An 18,001-nucleotide genomic window follows, 5' to 3' on the forward strand; every position below is an offset into this window, starting at 1 on the left:
AGGAGCTAAAAACTTTCAAACAAACTCAAATCAGTGTCATGGAGACAACACAGTGGTCCTAAACATAACATTTTTAAAGACCACATTCAATATGAATCATTTGAAAAACATTTTAATTTTTTTTTAATAATTCACAATGAGACATCCCTGATCACTGACGATAAACTAACATATTATACAAGCCTAATACATGGCTTAACTTGCTTCCTTGTCCTTTCCTGTTGATTGAAGCCGATTAGAGTGAAAGGAGGTGAGTGAGCTACTGAGAAGATTCTTCTCAGTAGCTAACACACTCCCCTATTATGCTAATTGGCTCCTAGGGACGTCTGTTGTTGTGGGAGAAGGCACACGAGGAAGGACTGAGGAGTGTGGAAATGGCAATGGAGAGCATGCGAGTGAGGGGGTGTGGCTGTAGGGGTGTGTGTGGTGACTATCATGAAGGGACCCTGCACTTCTGGATTTGCCGCTACACTACAGCACTCAAACTCTGGTGAGGGAACCTCAATATCTATGTGTTGTTTACTTGGGAAGGGACAACTCAGCAAATCCTCCCAGTCGCCCCTGACTAGAAAGAGATTCAGGCTGCTGTTCCTTTCACTCTTTAGCCAGACGTGGAGTATGGAAAGAAGAACATGGCACACTGGGGGGGGGGAATTAATCTTCAGATGTCAAAGCAAGCAATCCATCCCCAAGGTCCAAATTTAAAAGATTTATTAAGATTAAGGAAAAGGGAAGAGAGAGAGAGAGCAAACAGATTGCATTCAAAAGTTTTTTAAAAAAACACGCTCTAAATAACTGTACACTGGACAGCCCTAGAGCAGAGTTCCAAAATTTACGTGCAGGCCACACAGACTAATCTTGCGCTCTACGATGGCAGAGGGATGTCCAAAGGGATGACAGATTTCATAGGGGAACAGCCCTACTTTTATCTCTAACTCTAGGGCAGGCCTTTGGATTACCCTGAGCAGCACGGCCTTTTGGCTACGCAAAGAACAACTTTGATCCGAGATGTGATGTCGTATTTTAGCTCCTGGTAAAAAGCATTTCAGGTTTGGGGGAGGGCTCCACCCAGTGACATTTGATATGGTACAGGGGGAAAAACTTACAGAAGAGATTCGAGTTCATCAGCCAGGCCACTTTTGAGAGAAAGGCATTTTTTTCCACAAGCTTCTCCGTAACTCATGCAACAATCTGGTCATACGTATGGTTTTTCCCATTCGTATTTTCCATTCTGAGTAAACCTGTTTCCGTGATCCAGGAATTTGTGGTTTTCCCCCTGGGTGACTTCCTTGATGGGAAGTGAGGCTTTCTCTCCAAGTGAAGGTCTTTCCTCATGCCAAGCATTTATCTGGCTTCTCCCCTGTATGGCTTCTTTGATGTCTGTTGAGGTCGGTTCTCCAAATGAAGCTCTTTCCACACTCCGAACATTGATATGGTTTCTCCCCTGTATGAAGTTGCCGATGTGAAGTGAAGCTTTTTCTCCAAGCGAAGCTTTTCCCACACTCCAAACACTGATATGGCTTCTCCCCTGTATGAATCCTTTGATGTTTGTTACAGGCTTTCCTCTGGCTAAAGCTCTTTCCACACTCCAAGCATTTATGTGGCTTCTCCCCTCTGTGAGTCGTTTGATGTATGGCGAGGTAATTTTTCTGAGTAAAGCTTTTTCCACACTCCAGGCATTCATATGGTTTCTCCCCTCTGTGATTCATTTGATGTGTACTGAGGCTCCTCTTCTGAGAAAAGCTTTTTCCACACTCCAGGCATTCATATGGTTTCTCCCCTGTATGAATTCTTTGATGTCTGATGAGGTCTGATCTCTGTAAGAAGCTCTTTCCACATTCCAAGCAGTCAAAAGGTTTTTCCCCTGTATGGGTTTTTTGATGGCAAATGAGGTGTGTTTTTTGACTGAAGCTCTTTCCGCACTCTGGGCATTTAAATGGTTTCTCCCCTGTGTGAATTCTGAGATGTCGTTTAAGGTACGAGTTTGCAGAAAAGGTCTTGTTACACTTGATGCATTTAAAGAGCTTTCCTCCTGTGTGTCTTCTCTGATGAAAATCAAGGCTTGATTGACAGATGAAGCTGTCCCCACACACAGGGCACTGGCTCCTTTCCTTTCCGTTGTCTATTTTTTCTTGGATTGGGAATTCAGGGACGTCACCACCTTGAGAAGGAGAGGATTTCTCCCTGCTCTTCTGTTTTGCTTCTGCTTTTTCCTTTCCCTCTGCTTTATATCTGGCTCTTTCATCTCCTGAGAAGAGACACAATTGGAACATAGGAAGAGGCCTTATACTGAGTCAGACCCACTGGTCTATCTAGGTCAGTGCTGTCTACATTAACTAGCAGGAACTCTCCTGGGTTTCAGACAGAATCTCTCCCAGCCCTCCCTGGAGAGGTCAGGGATTGAACCTGGGACCTTCTGCACAGATAATTGGGTGTTACAACAAATTAAACCAGAACTATCACTAGAAGCCAAAATGATGAAACTGAGGTTATCCTACTTTGGACACATCATGAGAAGACAGGAGTCACTAGAAAAGACAATAATGCTGGGAAAAACAGAAGGGAGTAGAAAAAGAGGAAGGCCAAACAAGAGATGGGTTGATTCTATAAAGGAAGCCACAGACCTGAACTTACAAGATCTGAACAGGGTGATTCGTGGCAGACGCTCTTGGTGGTCACTGATTCATAGGGTTGCCATAAGTTGCAGTCAACTTGGAGGCACGTAACAACAACAACAATTTTTATTTCTTCCTACATACATAAAAATGTAATTGTCACACTGCAGTTTGCTTGGCCAGAGACAGGTGGTGCTGCCAGCTATAGGGAGATTAACTGCAGCATTCCATAGTTGCAGCTATCTATAGATGTAGCAGGCTGCCTATATTTAAGATCTGTTTGTTTTGCGCTGATCTTGACCCCTTCACCATGAACCTTCTGCTCCTTCCTCACAAGAAAGCCAAGGCTGCACTCCTGTACCCACTTACCTGGGAGTAAACGCCATTAAACACAAACAGACTTACTGCTGAGTAGACATAGAGACATTGTACTGTAAGCTAACGATACCGTGAATTCTTAATGAACTCCTGGACTTCAGCTACTTTCTGTATCATAATATTTGCAGAAAGTAACTGGTAGGGAGTAACTTATCTCAGATGAAACCACCAGAGGAATGATGCATTGTGGTTGTTAGGAAGAAAGGAAGGGCAAAGGGGGGATCTAGTAGGTCTCGAGAACTATGGAGATTCCAAGGACTAAAAAATACAGGTAGATGAAAGGTTGCCACACAGAGGAGGGCCGGGATCTCTTCTCGATCATCCGAGTTCAGGACATGGAATAATGGGCTCAAGTTGCAGGAAGCCAGATTTCAACTGAACATCAGGAAAAGCTTCCTAACTGTTAGAGCCACACGACAATGGAACCAATTGCCTAGGGAGGTGGTGGGCTCTCCAACACTGGAGGCATTCAAGAGGCAGCTGGACAGCCACCTGTTGGGAATGCTTTGATTTGGATTCCTGCATTGAGCAGGGGGTTGGACTTGATGGCCTTATAGGCCCCTTCCAACTCTACTATTCTATGATTCTATGATAAATGCAACTGAAGCAGGAGAGAAAAGTGTAACAAGAGGAAGGGGGAACAGAAGCTCTTTAGTATTCCTATAGTCTGGTGTCCAAATAACTCACTCATTAATTGCACTTCTGACTTCACTCATTGGCTAAAAAGACTGAGAGGTGGGAGCAGCCAGGCTGGCTTATCTCACAGAGATCAACGAGAAGGGTTCCTGCAGTTTGCTTTACAACTTTCCTTCTACTAGGGCTAGAGAATTTTATACTTTTAAAAAGAAACGAATCCTTGCAGGCATGGGCCTTCCTTGGTGCAATTGCACCATTATAAATCCACCCGTGTTGTCATATATTAAATAGACTAGGCTGAGTGGCGTAAACTGTAGTGATGTGTACAGCATCAGACTGGGGCCTTGGAGACCAGAGTGCAGCTTCTAGCTATAAAGCTCATTGGGTGGCTTTAGGTCAACCAGGATCTTTCATATTCTACCTAAATCCTTGAAGGTAGGTCGGGATTCAACTGTCATTTAAAGATTTACTTTAATGCATGTTGTGTATTTTTTCTAAATCGCTTGGAGATGTGGTTCCCAAGCTTTTTTCCCCCTACTGACCACTTGAAGACGGCTGATGATCTTGGCAGGCCACTTAAATGATTTTTCTACCTGTTGTAGCAATTGCAATGCACTGTGGTAGATGCTGTGCTTCTTTGATTTCTTACACTGTATTTTGCTGCATCACAATTTGCAGACCACTTAATGATTTGTTATTCCTGCATAGCAATTGTGCTGTGGCAGATTATATGACTGCAGACCACCTAAATGAAGCTCATGGACCACCATTTGGGAACCCCTGCCATGGGCCAATATGGACCTTGGCCTAAAAAAGGTCTGCTGCCCTGGTCTAAACCTTGCCTAGAATGTTTTCCTACTTAAACCAAGCCATAGCAATAAAGCAATTTGTTTTAGCTGACTCTAGTACATTGGGAGTACAGCTGCCAGCCTTCATGCTTTTGGCTCAACTTCTTTTATTCCTGGAGTCCGGGTCCTCTGCAACACTCACCATTCTGGCTTCTTTCTTCTTATTTCCACCTCTAGAACTCTCCAATTATTGACCCCTTCACTTATATACTGTATTATAACTCTGCCTCCACATCCATTACCCATTCAGAAGCACAATAAATTTTCTAGATCCCATAGTAATGAGACCAGCGGTAGCCAACATGGTGCCTTCCAGATGTTGTTAAGATGACAACTCCATCCTCCCTGACCATTGACGATGCTGGCTCGGGCTGATGGGAGTTGGAGTCCAACAACATCTGCACTACACCTGTTTTAGATTTACACCCCATTTTAGAAATCCATTGGCCACATCTTTATAAAACTTTTTTCACTTACCTGTATTCCATCAGCCAACGCCAAGACTCCCTGCCCACCTTCTTGTAAATGATTAAAAGACAAATGTACACTAATATCTTATCAGTCCCAAACCAAAGGCAAGTGGGAGCCTTACCAAGGAGGGCCACGATCCCCCAATTCTCCTCCATGACTTCCTTGTGCATTGCCCTTTGGTCCGGGTCCAGCAGAGCCCACTCCTCCTGGGTGAAATGCACAGCCACCTCCTCAAACATCACAAGTTCCTGAAAGAGAGAAGGAAACATTTCCGGCTTACAGTTAATGCGACAGATCTGCCCTTGCAAATAGGGTTGATCCTGTATCTTTAGGAGAAGAGAAAGTCAGCCAAGTGCAGGTATTATTGCAACATTGTAATGAGAAAAACCACAAGGTGGAATCCTCCCTTCCCCCTGCACAACTTTTAAAGATACAGAACCTCTTGGTTGCCAGGCCCAGCCTCCAAGAGGTCTTCTTTATCTTTAAAAGTTGTGCAGGGGGAAGGGAGAGTTCCACCTTGTGGTTTTTCCCATTACAGGGTTGCAAGAACACCTGCACTTGGCTGACTTTCTCTTCTCCTAAAGATGCAGGATCAGTCTCAGGCCATGAACCTGGCAACCCTACTTGCACAGCACAAGCAAAAAGTGCAATTACGCAGAGTTGTCAGAGGATCTTATAGAGGTCTCAGGCATGAGTGGCATCCTCAGTATCTCGAATCAGCAGCTATGAAAGAAGGAAAGGGAGCTTTCAGATTCAAGGAAATATCCCAGGGACAGAGGAACCCAGAGAATCTCCAGCTGTATCTCCAGAGATGCCTCCACTTGCCTGATCCAGATGCTCAGAGGCAGTTTCGACTCCAGCACAAAGAGATATTTCTGGCAACTGTGGAGTCTTCTTTGCCTCAGGAATATCAGCAGCCACTTTTGCAAACAGGCCCTGCAGGGAGCAGAGAGGGGGGGGGTTAGGGAAAGGAATGGTACAGGCAGGAAGGATCCTGGGAGGATTTCCAGGAAAAGTCAGTCAACGGGTGGGGATTTTTTTACAATATTCTTGGAAATAACCTCAGCCCTTTTGTACTTAGCAGGTTGAAAAGCTCTCACCTGCGGCTCTTCCTGCTTCTCCTCCTCTGCCTGGCTCAGGAGGAAACCTTCGGCCAGGGCCACCGCCTGGGAACTGGTCTCTGCTCCACATTCCCTCACCCAGCTCTCCATCTCCGGGGGAAGGACAGCCAGAAACTGCTCCAGGATCACCAGGTCCAGGATCTGGTTCTTTGTGTGCCGCTCTGGCTTCAGCCACCAATGGCAGAGATGGTGGAGTCGGCTGCAAACCTCTCGGGGTCCCTCGGCCTCCTGGTAGCGGAAATGCCTGAAGCGTTGGCACTGGACATCCGAGCTGAGGCTGTCCTCCTGGCCCAGGAACTTCTGCATGGTTCTTTCCCAGAATTCTTTGTCATTTGCAGCCTGGATTCCATTGGGGCACCTCCCTGCCATCAGGCCAGCCAAGTCTGGCTGGTCTACCTTTGTTGCGTGACCCAAGGCAGCCTCCGATGTGGCCGAAGGATCGCTTTCCTTTCTCTTCTGTCAGATGACGTCTTAAGGCCAAGGCTGGCCCAATGAGGGAAGGTACCAAGCCCTGCAAAGCCAAGTAAGAGATCTGTGAAGGAATTCCGATAACCCCTCTTGAAATGGGTTTTAACCCGCAAATTCCAGGAAAAGTGTGGCTTATCTTTTTTTTTTTCATTAATTTTTATTCAAATTTTCAAAAACAAAACAAAACAAAAAGAACAAATCAATAACCATTACAATAAAAACTATCGACTTCCGATTTGTCGTAGATCAGCTATAGGTCTATGCTATATAACAAACCTGTCTCTTAACAAAATTATACAATCACCTTCCTCCAGTGGTTATCTTAATTAGTATCAAATCTCATTAACATCATTTTATTCTTTCCACAAAAAGTCAAAGAGAAGTTTCTAATCCTTGAGATATATATCCATCAATTTTTCTCCAAATAGACATGTCAATTAATCCATCTCTTCAGGTCAACTAGGTCCAGTAATTTCAATAGCTCTTCTCCCATTCTCCCATTATCAGTGTTGATTCCATCTTCCATCTTTGCACACCCAATAATCTTGCTGCCATAGTGATATAATAAGAGTCTGATAGGAATTTCTTTCATCACAAATATTTCCTTGCCATCAATTCTGAATGTATTACTGAAATGTTGTTGTAAAGTTGTATCTCTGTTCCTCTTTTTTACAGAATGCACTAGCACATCTCTTGAGAGTTTTTCCATTGTCACATATCTGGAATTAATTCTATAAACTTTCTCTATTTCAAGTTCCATCGAATCCTTCCAATCCAGAAATTTTTTCGAGCCGTTGATATCTTTATCTCTAATCTCTTCACCAATTCCTTCAGGGACAGCGCTGAATTCCAAACAGTAATATTTGTCTTTAGGATCCATCACAACCATAAAATCCAAATCTTTTTCCAGGTCCATATTTGATAAATCTATTCCAATCTCCAGGGCTTGAACCTTCCCTTTGATCTTTCTTTCATCTTCTTTTTCTTGTCCAGTTATAGAATCCTGAATTTCTTTCAGCTCCTGTCTCATTTTGCCAAATCCAATTTTCATCTCTTGTCTGTTCTGTCCCAGCTCTTGTTTGGTTAGCTTAATCTCATTCATTATTTTCTGAAACATATTTAGAGAGAGAACCCCTTCCTGAACATCCAGGGTCTCAGCCATCTTCTTGATTGTCATTCTTAAAACCAAAAGAACAAAACCCCTTCAATTCCAATATAGTCACTATTGTCAAGCAAAGAACAGTTTATTTCTTTTTCCAGTCACAAATGAGTTAATCTTCCAAGCCAGATGACATCACCCTCTAGACAGCACAAACTGCCTTATCTCTTATATGTCCAAAACAAATTTAGTTCACAGCGTCCAAATGATTAGTGGCATAAAGAATAAGCAGATTCGCCAAAAAAAAAAAAGTAGACCAGAAAAAATAGTCCCAAACATATAATATTCAAATATCAAATAAATCAATTTTTTTCTCTTTAGATTAGATGCCTCTCATCCGTTTATATCTTTATAATGCCAATTCTATGCCAGCTTTTTGCAATCAAAAACAAAGATAGGCTATTTCGATTTCTTCCTCCTTAATTTCTGTATATGAAAGAGAAAGTTATAACTCACCCAGGATTTCTTTGTTGCTAATTCTTTGACAAATCTCTTTTTGCTTTAACGATGACAAACTGATAAGAAGTAGACAGGAGGATGCTTGCCTGTTAATTTCCGTTTTTCTTTGAAGAAAAAAAAACGGCTCGCTTAATCAGTTAGAGCTTTGTTTGTAGTCCCTAGCTCCGTCCGGCGCTGCTGGCTTCCTTCTTTCATAGGCAATCCTAATGAATTCCAGTCCCCAACAAACACAGCTTCTGTGGGTGATCTCTACGTTTCTCCCTTGCCTGGGGGAAAATTTTTCCCAGTCAAAAAATCTTCTGACTGGTTTTAAAACTGAAAAAGCTTCCTCTGAGACGGGAGTTCGTCGCAGAGGCAGCACAGGCGGAGCGATTCCTCCTGGGAAGTCCCAAAAAGTGTGGCTTATCAATGCATCAATAAATAAATAATTAAAACCCCTATAAACTCTCTCCCAGCTATTTTCAAATTCCAGCTGGTGACTGGCTATTTTTGCTGTACAAAAGGCAATGGCCATGACTCCAATAATAATAATAATAATAATAAAATTTTATTTCTGAGTCGCCTATCTGGCCGAGTTAACAAAAGAATGCTACAGGCAGGTACGGGGGTGGGGGAGGGAAGAGATTCCTTTCTCTGCACACCAGAGACCGCATCTGCATGCAATGCCACATCCTTCCCCTTCACCTGTGTAGCAATTCCTTCCTTTCTGTCTCTCTCTCTCTCTCCACCTCTCCCTATGCCTTTTCTCTTACACCTCACTTCCTACACTAGCACCCTAATCTCTTACGGTCTCTCTCTCTCTCTCTCTCTCTCTCTCTCTCTCTCTCTCTCTCTCTCTCTCTCTCTCACACACACACACACACACACACACACACACACACACACACACACACACACACACACACACACACACACACACACACACACACACACACACACACACACACACACACACACACACACACACACACACACACACACACACACACACACACCTTTGTTTCTCCTTTAGATGCCAGTCAGGGACGTAGTCGTGCGGGATCTCAGGAGGTCTTAGACTCTACTTTTTGGGGAGCAGGGTCCCAGCAAGGTCTGTCTCCAGCATTCTATGAGCCAATGAGCATGAAAGGGAAGTGTTAGCCTCTGAGAAGAGTCTTCTAACATGCTTCCTTGTCCTTTCCTGCTGACTGGAGCCAATCAGAGTGAAAGGAGAGTCAAACACCGAGAAGACTCTTCTCAGTAGCTAACACTCTCCTCTTTCAAGCTGATTGGCTCCTAGACATTAACAAGGATCTAATTCTCAACCCCATAGCAAAAAGAAAAAAGAAAGCAGGGAGGGGGCATGGCTGTGATTAACATGCAGGGACCCTGCACTTCTGAATTTGCCGCTACACTACCGATAACAGTTATTCCAAACTTTTAAAATGCTTAACAGCGGTTTAACTTGAAGGGGCCTTGTTGAAGGGGCTCTGCAAAGAGGAGAAAAGAAGTGCCCTCCCCCCGCCCCAGCATCTGATTGTTATGGAGAAATCTCTCCCTTTCCAGTGCCAGAGCTTGCTTTTTTCCTCTCCCCTCCCCAGCAGATTTTCCTTTTCACCCTAAGTATGTGGGCAGGGAGCACCTTGTTTTGAAATCTTGATACCGAGTCAATAAAACTTTCACACATGCCTTCCTTTTCTTTGAAAAGCAGGGGTCGCGGTAAGGCGTTTCTCTAACATCTGTGTTTATTTATCCATATACAAACAGGGGTCTTGGGGGGGGGTTAGACCTTTACTTTTTTTGGAGCAGGGTCCCCATGTTTTTAGCATACTAGAAGACAATTAGCATGAAAAAGTAGTGTGTTAGCCACAGAGAAGAGCGGAAGGCTGCTTGTCTCTCTCTTCTTGCCTCTGTCTGTCTCTTCCGGACTCCGTTTTTCTTTATTCCTTCATACATAGACAGTCTCATGTTACATCAGCCTTAGTGGGGGGGGGGAGGCAAGTAACGCTCGCCACTCCAATGGTTCCCCCGTTCAGATCTTCCAGGTGTTTCCTGGCTATTTGGACCAGTGCCCAACAATCTCCCTCTAGCAGGGATGGCGGACAACCGGGGACCCTCTGACTGGTGCTGGGCTACCACTCCCGTCTGCTTGACCATTGGTCCTGCTGGCTACTGGGGTTGATGGAAGCTGGAATCCAGTAACATTTGGAGCCCGCCTCCGCCTCAAAGGAAAGGAGGTCTGGCCGGACTGGGACAGCAGATCTCTCCCTATACGAAGCCGCCCTTGCAGGCCCGTCAAGGCTTTCCTGTCCAAACCCCGGGACTGGCCTTGACTCCTCTCAGCCCCCTTTCTCTGGACTTCTCTTTACTTGCGAGGTGTGTGTGTCTTCTTCTCACCCACCCCCTCCTCACTTTCCTCAATCTTCCCTTGCGGCTCTCTGGATCGCCTTCATCCAAATGCAAGAGGAGGGACTCGCCGGATCCCCCCCCCCCCGTAGGAAAGACCAAGGCCAGTTTCCCCACCTCTGTCTCAGCTCCGGATTCAGCGGCCGGCTCCAGCCTCGCAATCGAGCTTGCCTCCCTCCGTGCATCAACCTCCAACTTGTCTCTCGGGTGGATTCGCGAGGCAGGATGGGGCGGGGCCTTGGCTCTGGAGGACGTCCCCTCCCCCTTCCCCAATTTCATTCCTTTCTAGGAGATCTTGTCTCCGTTCCGCTCTTTGATGACCAAAGAAAACGATCTCTACCCGGGAACATGCACCTTCCTACAATCTTGTACTTGTTTCTTTCATAGAGAAAAGAGGAATCGGCCTTGTACGAGTCACACACTCCACTCCAGGTCGCTCAGTACTGTCTACCGCACTGACCCGCAGCCAGTAGTGTAGTGGCAAATTCAGAAGTGCAGGGTCCCTTCATCGTGCTCACAGCCACGCCCTTCCTCTTTTTTTGTTGCTTTAGAATGATCCTTGTTAATGTCTTCTCCCAAAACAGCAGACGTCCCTATGAGCCAACCAGCGTGAAAGGGGAGTGTGTTAGCTACTGAAAAGAGTCTTCTCAGTGGCCGACTCGCCTCCTTTCACTCCAATTGGCTCCAATCAGCAGGAAAGGACAAGGAGCATGTTAGAAGACTAACACCTTCCTCTTTCACAGTGATTGGCTCGTAGGATGCTGGAGACATAGGGACCCTGCTCCCCAAAAAGTAAGGGGTCAGACCTCCCAAGACCTCACACAACTACACCTCTGCCTGCATCAGAGCTCCAGGATTTCTCAGGGGTGTAGTCCTCCAGGGTCTCAGACCCCTTCCTTTTGGGGGGCAGGGTTCCTATATCTCCAGCACCCTATAAGCCAATCAGCATGAAAGGGGAGTGTGTTAGCCACTGAGAAGAGTCTTAACATGCTTCTTTGGCCTTCCCTGCTTAGAGCCAATCTGAGTGAAAAGAGGTGAGTAACCTGCTGAGAAGACTCTTCCCAGTAGCTAACACTCTCCCCTTTCATGCTTATTGGCTCCTAGGGATGCCTGTTGTCGTGGGAGAAGGCATTAACAAGGATCTCATTCTCAATCCTGCTGCAAAAAAGGGGGAGAGGCGTGGCTGTGACTAACATGCAGGTGAGGGCCTCCTGCAGATACCACTTTATCAGGAGGTTCGTTCTGCACAATATAGGAAACGGACCTTTAGTGTGGCGGCACCTACCCTGTGGAATTCCCTCCCCTTAATTATTAGGCAGGCACCACCTCTGATATCTTTTCAGCACCTTTTGAAGACTTTTCTCTTTCAACAAGCCTTTTAAGTTGAGACCTATCACAGTCTGCATCTGTGTTAGAATTGCTTATTCATATGTTTTTTTAATAATGTTTTTAACCCTTTTTAAACGTTTTAAAGCTTTTTTAAAAATGTTTTTAACGTTTTGTTTGAATGTATTTTAAGACATTTTTATGATGTTTTGAAGTGTTTTAGCGCTTCTGTTTGCCACCCTGGGCTCCTGCTGGGAGGGTGGAATATAATTAAGAAAGAAAGAAAGAAAGAAAGAAAGAAAGAAAGAAAGAAAGAAAGAAAGAAAGAACATGAAGGTGCCCTGCACTTCTGAATTGGCCACCGCCCTACTGTTTCATACATGGGATGTCCCCAGCCCTACCTGGAGATGTGGGGAGATGTTAACCTGACAGCACCCAGGACAGCCTGCATGCAAAGTACATACCTTATAGCCAAACACAGAGATTTGTAGACATTCTGTTCAGCGTGGGTGGGTGAAATGGATCCATGAGAGGTTGAAAAAGATGGCAAAACATAGCCATCCTGTGGGATAATATTCACTCCTAACCAATGTGTGTAAACAGTGTGGGTGCTTCTGTATGAAATTTCATTTCACGGTGGGGATTTATGTCCCCAAACTAAGAACCCAAAACATCCTCAAGGGATTGGCCTGTTCATCCATCTGTAAAGCAGTGTACAGTGTGCAGAAAAGCTGAAAAGGTTGTAACTTTTCCTGCTAGTGCAATTGATCCAACCCTTTGATGATTTTATCCCTTCCGCCCCCCTTGTAGGTGGCTACCAGCCTGCCCCCTGAAGCTAACCTAACATGTTAAGATCTTTACAAGACATCTGGCAGATTTTTAAAAAATTTAATTCTCCCATCCTTTTAAAACTGTGTTTTAAACCCAGTCCATAAATCAATCTATGCTGCCTATACACAAGGAAACATAATTTTGGCTGCCTTTTATAATTTATTCTTAGGTTTTTAAATCATGACCATATACTGTACTGCATTTTTAATATCTTTGTTTTATTTAACCTCCTGGGCGAATGTTTATTTAATGGGTGTCTGTACACCTCAAATAAATCAATCTACACCAGTTCCAGGGCTGGCATAGTTGGGGGGGGAAGGTCTGCTTTTTGGTGCTTCGGAGGGATGAGAGTGGTTTACGATTCCGCAGATCCCCCAGATGCCATCACACACCTTGTTTGCAGTCCCATAATGGTGGTGCAACATCTACGTGTGCAGAACATACAGTGTTTGCATCAGGGTGTCTCCATAAGTGACATCCAGGCTGGCCCTTCAGCCACCTGCTTTAGGACTGCACCCTAAGTATCCAAACGGGCTGTTCTTAAATTATGCCCTGTAATAACACCTAGTTCTTCTTTCCCCCTTGGCCTGCATGTTGATGTGCAACGTTTCCAGTTTGATCCCTTTCCCCCAACCCCCCACTTTTTTTTCTAAACTGAGATTTTGTGATACTTTTCAATGAGGCGCAACTGAGGCGTGCACCTCCAGCCAAGCTGCAAGCTTAAGCACCTGTGAGGTGGAATACAGCCGGACAAACACTTAAAGGCTCATAAACACCTTTTCTGAAAGCAGTTCCTCCCCTGCACCTTGCACCAACCCTAATTATTTCAAGGAGGCGTGTGTAAAAGATTGCACTGTGTCCCATAGGATTCTGGCATTACACTGCACCCACAGATAACCTTTATGTCCATCAACAGTATGTGGAACTGTGAGTAATTGCGTCCTCTCTCTCAGTTTACCTCTCCCCCACTCCCTCCTCTTCCTCTGTGGTTCCCCTTTGTCAAGCTTACGATTGCAAGCTCCTTGCGGCGGAGACCTGTCTTGTCCTCTGCAAGTGCTGAAATGGCATGCAATATAAACCTGCAGTGATGCTCCCAGTCACCTGCTCATGAGATCCTTGACCATCCTGGCTTATTAAAGCTAGCCGGAGTGGGGGGAACTGAATGGGTCAGAGGTGTCGTAAATGCATCTTTGCGTGATGGTGTGATGGCCACTGCCTTTAAAGAGGCGGTGGTGCGTCCACTTCTTTAAAAGCCCACACTGGACCCAACGGAGTGTGACAACTATAAGCCAGTCAACGACACCCCTTTCTTGGCAAAGGTGGTGGTGAAGGTGGTTGTAGAGCAACTGCAGGTATTCCCGGACGAGACTGATTATCTAGATCCATCACAGTCTGGATTTAGACCTGGTTTCGGAACAGATTCAGCCTTGGTTGCCCTGACGGATGACCTGTATCGTGAGAGAGATGGGAGCATGACCCTGCTACTTCTGATCAATCTCTCAGCAGCATCTGATATCATTGACTGTGGTATCCTCCTGGTCCAACTCAGTGGGATGGGTTCCAGAGGTACTATATTACAGTGGTTCTGCTCTTACCTTAAGGGCCATGCCCAGAGAGTAGCACTGGGTGAGTATTCCTCGGCTCCTTGGCACTTGTCCTATGGAGTTCTGCAGGGTTCTATTCTCTCCCTAGCACTATTTGACATCTATGTGAAGCCTTTCGGAGCGGTCATCGGGAGTTTTGGAGCAAGGTGTCCGCAGAATGCTGATGACACACAGCTCTGTTTCTGCATAACATCTGAATCAGGAGAGGCTGGTGAACACTGGATCAGTGTCTAAATGCTGTAGTGGACTGGATGAGAGCCAATAAACTGTGCTTGAATCCAGGGAAGACAGAGGCTCTTTGGGTAGGTGGTTCACATGTCTGGCAGGTTAACTGTTCTGGACGAGTTTGGATGACCAGGGTTGTAGTCGTGGGGTCTCAGGGACCCTTTACTTTTTTGGGAGCAGGGTCCCAGTAGGGTCCCTATGTCTCCAACACCCTACAAGCCAATCAGCATGAAAGAGGAGTGTATTAGCCACTGAGAAGAGTCTTCTAACATGCTTCCTGGTCCTTTCCTGCTGATTGGAGCCAATCAAGAGTGAAACGTGGCAAGTCAGCCACTGAGAAGTCTCTTCTCAGTGCTAACACTCTCCTCTTTCATGTTTATTGGTTCCTAGGCATTAACAAGGATCTCATTCAAAATCCCACCGCAAAAAAAAGTGAGGAGGGGCATGGCTGTGATGGCCACTACACTACTGTCTCTGAAGCAGCAGGTCCGTAGCTTAGGGGTGCTCCTGGATTCATCTTTGTCACTAGAGGCCCAAGTATCTTCTGTGGCTAGGAGTGCCTGTTACCAGCTTGTGACGGATTTTCTCTGTTCGAGGTAAAAGACTAAACAGGGCATCTGGCTGTGAGCCTGGCAGTTAAGCTGCCCCTTAGCTCTCCCTGAAACAGATGCCATGTCAAAAAAAGAAAGAGAATTAGTCCCTGTTATGAGTGTTTGGGCTTACCCCCACTTTGGTTCATTTGGTGTCGGCAGCAAGACCCTGGAGCATTCTGGACTACATTTCCCACCCCAAAGTTTTCTGACTCGTCGTGCCTTCCTAAATACTGTGAAATGAGGACAAGAAGCAAGGGCCATCTTTTGGCACTTTTGGAGGAACGTCAAGACCTTGAATTAAATGTTATCTCATTTTTGGGCCGATTTCCCTCATGTCCAGCAGAACAATCCCATTGTTCAAAGACAGCATTTGAAACTAGTTTTTCTGAGTGTCAGCAAGAAATACACACACAACATGAGATCACCTCATACCCAGACCCCCCCCTTTCATGTTGATTTGTAAGAGAGAAAGTGTTTTTAAGAGCAGGGTTTGAGACCCAAGATGGGCATCTGAGCTCCAGCATGTGCAACTACGCTCTCAAGGAACGCAGCGCAGGACTGCAGGACTGTGTCTCAGCGCAAACTTTGAGGCAAAGAGATTCCTTCCTGCATTTTGGTCAGAGCTCCTTCACATCACTTCAGCTGTATTCCAGTGCCCATTCCTTGACTTAGGATAGGTAATCTCTGCTACATGTCATTCCTTATAGCAATGTTGTTGTTATGTGACTTCAAGTCGATTATGACTTATGGCGACCCTATGAATAAGTGACCTCCAAGAGCATGTTCAGATCTTGTAAGTTCAAGTCTGTGGCTTCCTTTATGGAATCAATCCATCTCCTGTTTGGCCTTCCTCTTTTTCTACTCCCTTCTGTTTTTCCCAGCATTATTGTCTTTTCTACTGAATCAGGTCTTCTCATGATGTGTCCAAAGTATGATAACCTCCGTTTCATCATTTTAGCTTCTAGTGACAGTTCTGGTTTAATTTGTTCTAACACCCAATTATTTGTCTTTTTCGCAGTCCATGGTATGAACAAAGCTCTCCTCCAACACCACATTTCGAAGCAGTTGCTTTTTCTCTTAATCCGCTTTTTTCACTGTCCAACTTTCACATCCATACATAGAGATCGGGAATACCATGGTCTGAATGATCCTGACTTTAGTGTTCAGTGATATCTTTGCATTTGAGGACCTTTTCTAGTTCTCTCACAGCTGCCCTCCCCAGTCCTAGCCTTCTTCTGATTTCTTAACTATTGTCTCCATTTTGGTTCATGATGGTGCCAAGATACTGATAATCCTTGACAAGTTCAATGTCCTCATTGTCAACTCTAAAGTTGCATAAATCTTCTGTTGTCATTACTTTAGTCTTTTTGACGTTCAGTTGTAGTCCTGCTTTTGTGCTTTCCTCTTTAACTTTCATCAGCATTCGTTTCAAATCATTACTGGTTTCTGCTAGTAGTATGGTATCGTCTGCATATCTTAAATTATGGATATTTCTCCCTCCAATTTTCACACCTCCTTCTTCTTGGTCCAATCCTGCTTTCCGTATGATATGTTCTGCATATAGATTAAATAAATAGGGTGATAAAATACATCCCTGTCTCACACCCTATCCGATGGGGAACCAATCGGTTTCTCCATATTCTGTCCTTACAGTAGCCTCTTGTCCAGAGTATAGGTTGCGCATCAGGACAATCAGATGCTGTGGCACCCCCATTTCTTTTAAAGCATTCCATAGTTTTTTCATGATCTACACAGTCAAAGGCTTTGCTGTAATCTATAAAGCACAGGGTGATTTTCTTCTGTAATTCCTTGCTCCGTTCCATTATCCAATGTATGTTTACGATATGATCTCTGGTGCCTCTTCCCTTTCTAAATCCAGCTTTGACGTCTGGCATTTCTCGCTCCATACATGGCAAAAGCCTTTGTTGTAGAATCTTGAGCATTACTTTACTTGCATGGAATATTAAGGCAATAGTTCGAGAATTACTGCATTCCCTCAGATCCCCTTTCTTTGGAATTGGGATATATATTCAACGCTTCCAGTTTTCCATATTTCTTGACAAATTTTTGTCAAAATTTGGACAGATTCAGTCTCAGTAGCTTGTAGCAACTCTATCGCTTTGCCATCTGTTCCTGGTAATTTGTTTCTTCCAAGTATTTTAAGAGCAGCTTTTACTTCACATTCTAAAATTTCTGGTTCTTCATCATATGGTTCCTCCATGAATGAATCTGTCATCCTGGCATCTCTTTTATAAAGTAATTCAGTGTGTTGCTTCCATCTTCCTTTTATTTCATCTCGGTCAGTCAGTGTGTTCCCCTGTTGATTATTCAACATCCCTACTTTTGGTTTAAATTTCCCTTTAATTTCTCTAATCTTTTGGAATAGGGCTCTTGTTCTACCCTTTTTGTTGTCCTCTTCTATTTCTATACAATAACTATTGTAATAGCAATAGGGACCTTTTATTTCTGTAGTTTAAAGTTATGAATGGGTTAGGATATTAATGATTAATGCTGCCACACACCCAGTAATTTTGTGATGCTATTCTTTTCTTTTCTCTCAATAAAAGAAAGTTTTGCTTTAGTCTGGTTTGGACCTGCATTTCTTGGGTTATACACACACTATTTAGGCACATTTCAAGGCAAAGTGCTTGTTTTATCCCTAGCAAAAGATCCCCCTCCTCTCAAGGAGACGTGTTTAATGGGACACATGGATGGCAGGTTCACACACTCAGGTTCCCAACAGATAGGTGTGTTAACACTCCCCTCTTCCATATCTGCACACAGAAAACTTAAGGTTCAAGAAGTGAGTTTTCAGACAGATAAGCTCAGTAAACCAAGTTTCCTTTACTTAATAAAATTAAACATTATAGAAGAGAAACAAG

At 44.5% G+C, this 18,001-nt stretch overlaps 1 protein-coding gene across 3 annotated transcripts; it reads right to left on the bottom strand.

The window, feature by feature from the left end:
- Window positions 1-10,998, bottom strand: LOC133381392 (zinc finger protein OZF-like). 3 transcript variants are annotated; one of them, XM_061620474.1, is made up of 6 exons: window positions 10,658-10,739; window positions 9,151-9,261; window positions 6,049-6,580; window positions 5,774-5,884; window positions 5,070-5,196; window positions 2-2,248 (listed from the first exon to the last, which is right to left on the bottom strand). In XM_061620474.1, exons 3-6 carry the CDS (start codon window positions 6,436-6,438, stop codon window positions 1,332-1,334), a joined length of 1,545 nt encoding a protein of 514 aa, XP_061476458.1. In that variant the 5' UTR covers window positions 6,439-6,580; window positions 9,151-9,261; window positions 10,658-10,739; the 3' UTR covers window positions 2-1,331. The 3 variants fall into 3 exon arrangements, with proteins under 3 accessions (XP_061476460.1, XP_061476458.1, XP_061476459.1); XM_061620475.1 differs by lacking the exon at window positions 9,151-9,261 and having other exon boundaries at window positions 10,658-10,747; XM_061620476.1 differs by lacking the exons at window positions 6,049-6,580; window positions 9,151-9,261 and having other exon boundaries at window positions 1-2,248; window positions 10,658-10,998.
- Window positions 10,999-18,001: the final 7,003 nt, after the last annotated feature.

The sequence above is a fragment of the Rhineura floridana genome, chromosome 3 (genome assembly GCF_030035675.1).
Source record: "Rhineura floridana isolate rRhiFlo1 chromosome 3, rRhiFlo1.hap2, whole genome shotgun sequence".
Taxonomy (NCBI): domain Eukaryota; kingdom Metazoa; phylum Chordata; class Lepidosauria; order Squamata; family Rhineuridae; genus Rhineura; species Rhineura floridana.